General features: G+C 40.4%; 1 protein-coding gene across 6 annotated transcripts in view; it reads right to left on the bottom strand.

Moving 5' to 3' along the window:
- The window catches only part of dclk1b (doublecortin-like kinase 1b), a 113,810-nt gene that overhangs the window by 59,643 nt on the left and 41,864 nt on the right, over positions 1 to 12,303 (bottom strand). For 5 of the 6 annotated variants that reach the window (XM_060897726.1, XM_060897727.1, XM_060897729.1 and 2 more), the window contains exons 3-4: positions 4,359 to 4,458; positions 3,619 to 3,735 (exon numbers count right to left, since the gene is read on the bottom strand). In XM_060897726.1, the coding sequence (XP_060753709.1) occupies positions 3,619 to 3,735; positions 4,359 to 4,458 (217 nt within the window). The remainder of the gene's footprint in view (positions 1 to 3,618; positions 3,736 to 4,358; positions 4,459 to 12,303) is intronic. The other variant, XM_060897728.1, reaches the window with a different exon arrangement.

Genomic DNA, 12,303 nt, shown 5'->3' with positions numbered 1-12,303 from the left:
TCTTGTCTAATGTAGGATTCTAGTTGCTCAACTGTCTTAGGTCTTTTTTTTTGTCGTATCTTCCGTTTTATGATGCGCCAAATGTTTTCTATGGGTGAAAGATCTGGACTGCAGGCTGGCCAGTTCAGTACCCGGACCCTTCTTCTACGCAGCCATGATGCTGTAATTGATCCAGTATGTGGTTTGGCATTGTCATGTTGGAAAATGCAAGGTCTTCCCTGAAAGAGACGTCGTCTGGATGGGAGCATATGTTGCTCTAGAACCTGGATATACCTTTCAGCATTGATGGTGTCTTTCCAGATGTGTAAGCTGCCCATGCCACACGCACTAATGCAACCCCATACCATCAGAGATGCAGGCTTCTGAACTGAGCGCTGATAACAACTTGGGTCGTCCTTCTCCTCTTTAGTCCGAATGACACGGCGTCCCTGATTTCCATAAAGAACTTCAAATTTTGATTCGTCTGACCACAGAACAGTTTTCCACTTTGCCACAGTCCATTTTAAATGAGCCTTGGCCCAGAGAAGACGTCTGCACTTCTGGATCATGTTTAGATACGGCTTCTTCTTTGAACTATAGAGTTTTAGCTGGCAACGGCGGATGGCACGGTGAATTGTGTTCACAGATAATGTTCTCTGGAAATATTCCTGAGCCCATTTTGTGATTTCCAATACAGAAGCATGCCTGTATGTGACGCAGTGCCGTTTAAGGGCCCGAAGATCACGGGCACCCGGTATGGTTTTCCGGCCTTGACCCTTACGCACAGAGATTCTTCCAGATTCTCTGAATCTTTTGATGATATTATGCACTGTAGATGATGATATGTTCAAACTCTTTGCAATTTTACACTGTCGAACTCCTTTCTGATATTGCTCCACTATTTGTCGGCGCAGAATTAGGGGGATTGGTGATCCTCTTCCCATCTTTACTTCTGAGAGCCGCTGCCACTCCAAGATGCTCTTTTTATACCCAGTCATGTTAATGACCTATTGCCAATTGACCTAATGAGTTGCAATTTGGTCCTCCAGCTGTTCCTTTTTTGTACCTTTAACTTTTCCAGCCTCTTATTGCCCCTGTCCCAACTTTTTTGAGATGTGTTGCTGTCATGAAATTTAAAATGAGCCAATATTTGGCACGAAATTTCAAAATGTCTCACTTTCGACATTTGATATGTTGTCTATGTTCTATTGTGAATACAATATCAGTTTTTGAGATTTGTAAATGATTGCATTCCGTTTTTATTTACAATTTGTACTTTGTCCCAACTTTTTTGGAATCGGGGTTGTAAAACAAGTAAACTCATAGTATATTTCCAGTATACTATGAAGTAAGCTTTTGTAAACTAAAGAGTGGACTACAAGTATAGAACTAGTAAACTATTAGTATATAAGTTTACTTGTGGTATACTTGCAGTACAAAATAAAAAATACTAGTTGTATCCTCAAAGTTTACTTCTCTTAGACTTAAAGTATACTTTTTATAAACTAAAAGTGGGCCAATTTATTCCCAAGAAGTATTAATTAGTTTACTTACAAGTATACTGTAAGTACATTGATATCAGTATACTTGGTGCACAAAAGTATACTTAAGGAAATATACTTTAACTTTACTTAAGTACACTTCATAAAATGAACTTGAAGTATACTTCTTTTTTGATAACGGAAGCACACAGGTGCAAACTTACATCAATGACCAACTTCACGAATATCAACAAATAAAGCCCGAGAACTTCTAACACGGTCGTATTTCAGAACTTCTCTGGTAAAAGACTGAATTAATTATTTGAAAAACTGACCCCACTTAGATTTGCTAATTTATCAGCGCTAGCTCCACTTAGCTAGTCTAGACTGCCTCATGTTCCCAAGCCAGCCTTTCGGTCAGAACACCTTCTGATGTAGATAAACAACACCCTGTAAAACATTACATCAATTGTTTGAAAGAAGCCAACAACAACAACAAAAAATCTCATCACTGTAAACACATAAAAAATTAACAGTCTGATGTGCTTTTACCTATGAAATTCTTCCTTTCTGTGCCGTGGCAAACAGTCCAAATACTTCGAAGTTGACGGAGTATGGTCTAATCGTGTGGTGTCAGAAGATCACGAAATATTTAGTTTAGTGTCCCCAAATGTCCTGAACGTAGGTATTGCTAAAAATTATAGAAAATGTTTATGCAAAATCTTAGACACTTAAAAAATAATTAGCTGTACTTATTCTTTTAATTGAATCAAGTTCACAAAACATCCATCCATCCATTATCTGTAGCCGCTTATCCTGTTCTACAGGGTCGCAGGCAAGCTGGAGCCTATCCCAGCTGACTACGGGTGAAAGGCGGGGTACACCCTGGACAAGTCGCCAGGTCATCACAGGGCTGACACATAGACACAGACAACCATTCACACTCACGGTCAATTTAGAGCCACCAATTAGCCTAACCTGCATATCTTTGGAATGTGGAAGAAACCGGAGCACCCGGAGGAAACCCACATGGACAGCATGCAAACTCCACATAGAAAGGCCCTTGCCGCCTGCTGGGATCGAACCCAGGACCACCTTGCTGTGAGGCAACAGTACTAACCACTACACCACCATGCCGCCCTTCACATAACATTTTAGGTAAAATCTTCTCTTTTTTAATGAGCAATTTGTACTGGGTGTTCTGTCCCAAATCACCCCTGACATCCTCTTCTCCTCCATCCATCCCAACCTACTTGCACTCTCCTTCAGTGAGTATTTTCATATTTTTATGTGTGATATGAGGACAACAGTATGAATCATAGATGAAATAGCTACTTGCTGTTGTTTTGTTGATGGTCCAAATGCAATGTGCAAGATCAGAAACGTCAAATACTCATATATTTGCTTGTTTCTTTTAGCCTGTATTAATGCACTTAACTAGATAACGAGACCATTAATGATGGCATAGCTCACTCCGGCCCTGTCCAGTCCAGATGGAACGATCTAAAGTGGGCCATCTTGCACAATAAATGTTGTAAGCTACCGGTATATACACTATATACAAGCTATATATAAAAGCTATATACATTCTAGGAACACCGACCTATTTACCAGAAAGAATCCAAATTGGTGAGGAATTGACCGGGAAGAAGCGATTTTTGTTGAACTGTTCATTAAGGCTTAATTAGTCCATATCTTGACTAATAATTGTAATGAAGCAAATCTGGATAGAAGTTCTATGCACCCTCAGTACACCAGCTTCATACCAGAAAGAATCCAAATCAGTGAAGAATTAGGGGAGAAGAAGCGGTATGTGCGGAAACTGCTCGTTAGGGCTTAATTACTCCATATCTTCATATTAATTGCAATTATGCACATTTGGGTAGAAGCTATAGTATATGCACCTCAGGCAGACCAACCTTCCTGCCAAAAAGAAAAAAAAAATCAGTGAAGAACTGAGAAAGAAGAAGCGATTTTTGTGAAATGTGGACGATGACGGACAACACATGATGGCATAAACTCTATCACCTGTCGGCCAGATGAGATAACTAGCTTGCCAAGTAGCTCTCCATGTTTTAACTTTGCTTTCATAAAAATAAAAAAAATAAAAAATTCAGACTTATACATAATTGCAATTTGGCAAGCTGGTGCTTCCTACCCGAGCTGTTGGAGACCGGAGACTTGCTCCTGTAAGAAGCACCTCCACTGCGAGGAGAGCAGCGACCCTGCAGCGACGAGATCCGACCATAAGATTGTGATTTCGTCATTCTGCATTCTGAAAAAGAGAGAGAGAGAGAGAGATCATTTAAAGCAAGTCCATTTGGGACCAGGTCCATACAGCGAGACATTTTTTGCATACATGCAAGAGAAACAAATCTTGTTTCACTACTGAAAAAAAAAAAAATCCCCATCAGACATGAAAACTAGTGCAAAACATTGACAGGTGGCAAATTAAACGGAAAAAAAATCTCTTCTATTAATCTGTTTTTTTTTCTTCTGCCAGGTTTTGTACTCCACTTGTTATCTTAGACTGAAACATCACTTCAAATTAACCCATCTGTCCTGATGGGCATGGTCTTTCTTTTCCAGGCTGGCTCCACCCCCATCTACAAACCACAAGAACTCACTGAGAATGAAAATCACGCTATGAACTTCGAGTTTCGCATTTACCAGATCTCAACCTATTTAAACGCCGGAGAGATGAGAGATTTTGGAGTGATGTGTTTGTGGTCTCCATCACCAACATCATCAAAACACCAAATGAAAGAAGATCATTTTGAAGGACGCCATTCATTGCTACAGTAGAGTTCCAGAGACTTGTCGAATCATTGTCGAGAGCAGTTAAAGTTGCTTTTCCTTTCGTTTGTCACCGATCTGTTGGTAAGTTGGGGGTCTTACCACTTTCGTCCAGGAGGAAATCATCCTGGTAGCGGAACTTTTCAGGTCCACATGCAATGAATATGTCGTCCTCACCAAAGAAGTCCTGCAGACATGTCACCTATAAGCATGACAGACAGAGAGAAAGAGAGAGAGATACAACAATAACCTATAAGGCTATAAATGTGATTCCCATATGTTCCATGTTGGATTCTAGAACATAGGCTCTTTAAGCAAGTGCAATTAATATAAAGCTGTGGTTTGACTTGTAGCTGGAAGCACTGTCAGATCTGACCAATCAGAATCAAGAATTCAACAGTGCTCTAGCATAACTGATAAAGCAAATTATTCTATACACATTCACTGGAAGGGCGGCACAGTGGTGTAGTGGTTAGCGCTGTTGCCTCACAGCAAGAAGGTCCGGGTTCGAGCCCCATGGCCGGCGAGGGCCTTTCTGTGTGGAGTTTGCATGTTCTCCCCGTGTCCGTGTGGGTTTCCTCCGGGTGCTCCGGTTTCCCCCACAGTCCAAAGACATGCAGGTTAGGTTAACTGGTGACTCTAAATTGAGCGTAGGTGTGAATGTGAGTGTGAATGGTTGTCTGTGTCTATGTGTCAGCCCTGTGATGACCTGGCGACTTGTCCAGGGTGTACCCCGCCTTTCGCCCGTAGTCAGCTGGGATAGGCTCCAGCTTGCCTGCGACCCTGTTGAACAGGATAAAGCGGCTACAGATAATGAGATGAGATGAGACATTCACTGGATATGAGCAATCGCATGCTCTGATTGGCGACTCGACTACTAGGATATCAGCTCATATACCATGAGGAGAGAAAAAACAAAATGGCGGAGCATGTTGAAGAACCAACCGAGGATGAAATAAAAACTCTATTTGAAAACAAAACCCTAAAAAATACAAAAAAACAAGAAAATATGGGGGGGGGGGGGAGCATTTGATGGTAAGAACCAGTGGCGGCTGGTAGTCTTTCAAACAGGCGAGGCTGGTCGGTTATGATATTTCCAGATTTCAAAGGAAAATTTTGCCCATACTCTTGCCTCTGATCTGGCTGATTGTTGGCAGGTTCTTTTGGCCCATTAGCCTACTGTCCAATATACATGATGGTGGTGTTGGGGGGGGGTATATTTTAACATTTTATATTTTAAAATTGTGGCATGTTGTTTAAAAATTGACCTCGGCTGTGTTTTTGTTTAAAAATGTTTTCCAAATTGTTGCGGTGTTTAATTCATATCCAGAAAAATATATATTCCAATATAATATACTCAGCATAAACATTTTAAATAGATTCTATATTTTTGGTCCATCCATGACATATTACTAAAGTAGCCTATTTACTGTTGTTGATGTGGGTCACTTGCTGTTAGCCAATTCACTTTCTCGTACCAGGAGAGCTGAAAGGAATGAGTATTATTCCCTACCTTTTTCACCAAGTCAATTTGAGGCGTTGGTCTACCCTGCTCTTTAATTTTAATTTTTTCCTCGAAAGCAAGACTGGAAAATGGCTTCGCCAAAATTAAATCAGCAATGCTTGGCATCCGTGCGCAGCTTTCTTGCTAGCTGACTAGCCCCCTCAAGTTCAAGTTCAGTCACTCAAATAAACGAAATTTCTGGAACTAAGATAGCAAACTTGACAACACTATATTTACACTTTATTTACAATGAAAACATATACAAACTAAAAAAGCTGGTAGAAACCATATGTAATGAATGAAATCGAAATGTAAGCTGATCTCTTACAATACACCACAGCACTCGCGAATCCGCATGGGACTGAACTGATGTTGCCAGATACTGCTGACGTTATCCAGCCCAAAATATGTTCAAAACCCGCCAAAATGCACTTAAAACCGCCCAATCTGGCAACACTGTAACCGCTGCCTGTCTATAGTCGAAACGAGCTGTCAATCAAAGAAAATATCTGGCCGCTTTCACCAATCACCAGTCTCCTCGCGGAAACTGCCATGTCCCTCCCATGTGAGGCTCGGAGTCCGTGGGTGGGCATTTTCGCAGTATTTGTCCAATAACCGTCTTGCATTTTGAGATTGAAAAGCGCATAGCTCCCAAATGCCATTGAAGTCCACTGAGGCTGCGAGTCCGTGAGACTCCGTGGGCGGGCGTTTTCGCAGTATTTGTCCAATAATCGTCTTGCATTTTGAGATTGACAAGCACATAGCTCCCAATCCACTGAGGCTGGGCTGCATCGCGCTGTCACGAGGGGGAAAAACTCACGCGCACATTAGGCGAACTGGGGAAAGTTATAACGGAATGATTTCACACTGTAGTTGGGTTGAGCACATATATTTCTATGATTCTGGATCTGAAATAGCAATGTTATAAGGTCGGCTATAACATAAGCCTAGTGCAATTCATCCTACACGATGTTCGTCATTTTTAGAGGAGGCTGAGCCTCCCTCGTTGTCTTAGAGCAATCGCCCGTGGTAAGAACATATATATAAAATGCATTTTTCACAAATTGCCCCTGTCATTTCATCTGTTTGTTTATATTCTAAGCAGAAATGATTTTATCGGATGTTTTGTATGAAGTTTTTATTTATCGAATTTGCAAAAAATAACAATAAAAATGCTCTGTTTCTCAAAATCCGGTCAATGTGGACAGAATAAAAGCAGTTATTCCACTCAGTCTCTTCAGACATGGATTATAGCCAACTTGGTGCTACGCGCCTCATCAGCTATCAGCTCATGTACGACCCGATTTCGTGGCATAACTGTTAAATGATCACACTTCATGCTTGGTGATGTCATCTTTAGCACTCGATTATTCACTGTCAAATTATTTTCAATTCCCTGAATACAGAATAAGCCTGTCATACTGTCTCTCATACATCACATCCTGCTTCTGATATTTTAAGTACAAGTTGAACAATTCACACTCGTATCATACACACTTCTGTTCACACCAGTATGAACATGTACAGGTAGCAGCAGAAATGGTGATATTAACAGCTCTGTGAGCTGGAATACATTTCAAATAGTGCAAATTTTGGATAAAGAAAGGCTGCTAATACACAGCAAATCCAATCCAATCCGGTGTGCTGCAGTAAAGAGGCAGCTGTGATGGCGTCATCAGTGACCTTTGGAAGAATGAATCAGCAGAAGGTCAGATTGGTTTAAGCATGATTATTAGGGCTGAGTCAGACTGAGAAAAAATGTGTGAAATCAAAGGATGGGGAGTGTAGAATGAAATAAAGCAACAATACTCAAGCATGCAATCCAGACAAGTTCTTTGATTTTAATTGTTTAATACATTTCAGGAAAAAGCCAAAGGTGGAACAGTGATGAAGGAAGCTAATATTGTGATATTGTAATTTTTTTTTCTTTATTACATAGATACTATCTACAACCCTGATTCCAAAAAAGTTGGGACAAAGTACAAATTGTAAATAAAAACGGAATGCAATGATGTGGAAGTTTCAAAATTCCATATTTTATTCAGAATAGAACATAGATGACATATCAAATGTTTAAACTGAGAAAATGTATCATTTAAAGAGAAAAATTAGGTGATTTTAAATTTCATGACAACAACACATCTCAAAAAAGTTGGGACAAGGCCATGTTTACCACTGTGAGACATCCCCTTTTCTCTTTACAACAGTCTGTAAACGTCTGGGGACTGAGGAGACAAGTTGCTCAAGTTTAGGGATAGGAATGTTAACCCATTCTTGTCTAATGTAGGATTCTAGTTGCTCAACTGTCTTAGGTCTTTTTTGTCGTATCTTCCGTTTTATGATGCGCCAAATGTTTTCTATGGGTGAAAGATCTGGACTGCAGGCTGGCCAGTTCAGTACCCGGACCCTTCTTCTACGCAGCCATGATGCTGTAATTGATCCAGTATGTGGTTTGGCATTGTCATGTTGGAAAATGCAAGGTCTTCCCTGAAAGAGACGTCGTCTGGATGGGAGCATATGTTGCTCTAGAACCTGAATATACCTTTCAGCATTGATGGTGTCTTTCCAGATGTGTAAGCTGCCCATGCCACACGCACTAATGCAACCCCATACCATCAGAGATGCAGGCTTCTGAACTGAGCGCTGATAACAACTTGGGTTGTCCTTCTCCTCTTTAGTCCGAATGACACGGCGTCCCTGATTTCCATAAAGAACTTCAAATTTTGATTCGTCTGACCACAGAACAGTTTTCCACTTTGCCACAGTCCATTTTAAATGAGCCTTGGCCCAGAGAAGACGTCTGCGCTTCTGGATCATGTTTAGATACGGCTTCTTCTTTGAACTATAGAGTTTTAGCTGGCAACGGCGGATGGCACGGTGAATTGTGTTCACAGATAATGTTCTCTGGAAATATTCCTGAGCCCATTTTGTGATTTCCAATACAGAAGCATGCCTGTATGTGACGCAGTGCCGTTTAAGGGCCCGAAGATCACGGGCACCCAGTATGGTTTTCCAGCCTTGACCCTTACGCACAGAGATTCTTCCAGATTCTCTGAATCTTTTGATGATATTATGCACTGTAGATGATGATATGTTCAAACTCTTTGCAATTTTACACTGTCGAACTCCTTTCTGATATTGCTCCACTATTTGTCGGCGCAGAATTAGGGGGATTGGTGATCCTCTTCCCATCTTTACTTCTGAGAGCCGCTGCCACTCCAAGATGCTCTTTTTATACCCAGTCATGTTAATGACCTATTGCCAATTGACCTAATGAGTTGCAATTTGGTCTTCCAGCTGTTCCTTTTTTGTACCTTTAACTTTTCCAGCCTCTTATTGTCCCTGTCCCAACTTTTTTGAGATGTGTTGCTGTCATGAAATTTCAAATGAGCCAATATTTGGCATGAAATTTCACAATGTCTCACTTTCGACATTTGATATGTTGTCTATGTTCTATTGTGAATACAATATCAGTTTTTGAGATTTGTAAATTATTGCATTCCGTTTTTATTTACAATTTGTACTTTGTCCTAACTTTTTTGGAATCGGGGTTGTAAACATGCTGGTCCACGATTCAAAAATTAACATCCCATATTATTCTATTCACATTCACTGGATATGAGCAATCACATACTCTGATTGGCTACTCTACTACTAGGCTATCAGCTCATATACCATGAGTAGAGAAAAACAAACTGGCAGCGCATGTTGCTGAACCAACCGAGGACGAAATAAAAACTCTACTCGAAAACAAAACACCAAAAAAAAAGCAACAAAATATGGAATAGAATTATTTGATGGTAAGAATGCATCTTGTTTTTATTTTTCAAGAATTATTATTATCACATTTTTCACAAATTGCTCCTGTCATTTCGCCGGTTTGTTTACATTCTAAGTGGAAATTATTTTGTCGGACGTTTTGTATGAAGTTTTCATTTATCAAATTTGCAAAAAATAAAAATGCGTTTTCTCAAAATCCAGTGGATGTGGATAGAATAAAACAATTATTCCACTCAATCTCGTCGAACATGGCTTACAGACAACTCGGTGCTACGTGTCTCATCGGCTATCAGCTCATGTCCGACTCGATTTTGTGGAATAACTGTTAGATATTTTTTTTCAGCAAGAAGCTTATTAACAGAGACAAAGAAGCTGTGATTTTGTCAAGAACACGTAGACGTATGCATCTGGATTAAGGTTCCACAGGACTGATTAAAAAAATAAATAAATCAGTCAGATATGAAGCTTTTGACAGAAAAAAAAGAAATGATTTCATTAACATGTGAGAGTACTGGGAGCTCACATGGCACTGAGTGCTGCATTTGCAGCATTCATTCATTCATTCATGTTTGGTACCCGCCTTCCTGGTCTGAGTCATGATGGTGTAAATTACTAATTTGTTTATACAGTATATTAAAATAAATCTAACTTCTGTTCTGTACAAATCTCGATCGCAAACAATCAACTACAACCAAACACATAAGACGTTAGATTCTGGATTGTCGAATACACTTCACAAAACTGTGCATTTCAGACCCAACTATCCACTCTGACAGAAGCGTGTACATCCAAAAGACCAAATACAAGTAGAGTAATAATACACTTCCATCACAGGGCCCAAATGTGCCACTCCACACAGTGAAGTGTCTCAAAAAAACTGATGTTAAATATAAAACTAGTGATGCAATCTGAAAAGTTCTGCTCTGGTCCAACCATAGACATATAAACATAGATGCCGCCTTCTGCGTAGAATCATACGTCATCCTTGCCGCCATATTGGATGTGGCAAAGTGGAGATTCTTCAACCGTCTCTGGTACAGCGTCTAGACAGTAGCTGAGAATAAAGATGCCTCATTCATGTGCTGCGTTTAACTGTACCAACAGGTTTACCGTCCAAACGAGATCACATGGGATTACCTTTCACAGGTGAGACTGGAAAAATACTTTTCATTGTATTTGGTCATTATAACGTAATTTTACGAACAGATTTTTCTGACTTTGTGACGAATGTGAAGTCTCGCGCATAATAGCCGCTCGGTGAAACCTGTCTCCAAACAACGAAGTATTTCCTTTGTAACTACGCTGATTGTTGTTAGTTGCTTAGCTAACTTTTCACATACTACCGGTATGTAGGTTTCCAAAAAATAAAGCCATGAAAAAGCAGTGGGAGACAGCTGTGCGACGGGAAGGGTTTTCTGCTACTCCGTCATCCATGCTCTGCAGTGAACACTTCAGAACGGAGGATTTGGACAGAACAGGTCAGACAGTCAGGATCAGAGAGGGAGCTGTTCCTTCAGGCTTCAGTTTCCCAGCTCATCTCCACCGGGGGGGTGTAGAGTTATAAGCAGTGAGAATTAGAGAATACAGTGCCACACTATGATGAACGTTTTTGAACGTATGATGAATGTTTTTAACCTTTCTGAATGTGAAGGAATCAGTGATGTATTTTGTTTTGGTATGACGTTAGAACCTGGCCGAACTCAGTTTGGCGGTCATTCAGCTCACTTTATTCAACGAGAGTAGGTCTGTGTGGTGACTCAATAAATAAAACAGTAAATTTTTATTTTCATTGACTATTTCCAGTTTTTCCACTATTTCCGTCATTTATCATATTCAGTCTTGTAGGTTGGTTATTGTGGCCTCAGGTTTTGGTAGCTTGCTACGGTATGCTGACTGATTAGCTTGCCTGAGCTATCTATCACGTATCTGTCGCTAGTTTGCAGTGTACAGGGTATTTCGCACTATTTATAACCATCACATTAAAAGTTATATATGTTGTTTTGATGCCTGTTTGTTTCCCAAATATATACAGTACGTGTGTGTCTTAATGGGTGAATAAAAGGCATCGAGTTAAATATTATTGTAGAAAGAGGCTTTATGAAGTTCAGTCCATTTACTTGCATTGGTTTACGGGGAAGATTTGTCACATCCAATATGGCGGACACTCTGACGTATCCCAGCAACGGGCCACCCAGCTCAATGCGGCGTCTATGCTTATATGCCTATGTGGTCCAACCTTTGAGCTGCTGTTCTGGTCTGATCACTGAAAGAGAACATATTAAGATGGTGCCATCTAGTGGATAGAAAATCCATCTCAAGGGAACAAATTACGGACACTCCCCGGCACTCATGAGGAACATCCATCCACCTGCTGTTTTATGCAGTTCTCTAATCAGACGATCCCTTGACAGCAGCACAAATCACGCAGATACAAATCAAGAGCTTCAGTTAATGTTCACAATGTTCAAACATCAGAATGGGGGAAAAATGATCTCAAAGTGTAACTTTCTTTCACTGTGGCATGGGTGTTGGTTTGAGCCAGACGGACTGGTTTAATTGAGTGTTTCAGAAACTGCTGATCTCCTGGGGTTTCACACACAACAGTCTCGAGAGTTTACACAGATAGAATGGTGCGAAAAACAAACAACATCATGTAAGTGGGTGGAAACAAATGTCTTGTTGATAAGAGAGGTCAGAGGAAAATGGACAGATTGGTTCGAGCTTTTTTTGCCAGGAAGGATATAGTAACTCATAGCAGCTCTT

The sequence above is a fragment of the Neoarius graeffei genome, chromosome 17 (genome assembly GCF_027579695.1).
Source record: "Neoarius graeffei isolate fNeoGra1 chromosome 17, fNeoGra1.pri, whole genome shotgun sequence".
In the NCBI taxonomy this organism is placed as follows: Eukaryota; Metazoa; Chordata; class Actinopteri; order Siluriformes; family Ariidae; genus Neoarius; species Neoarius graeffei.
Note: the sequence above shows the minus strand (reverse complement) of the source record. Positions and strands in the feature narration are given on the sequence as shown.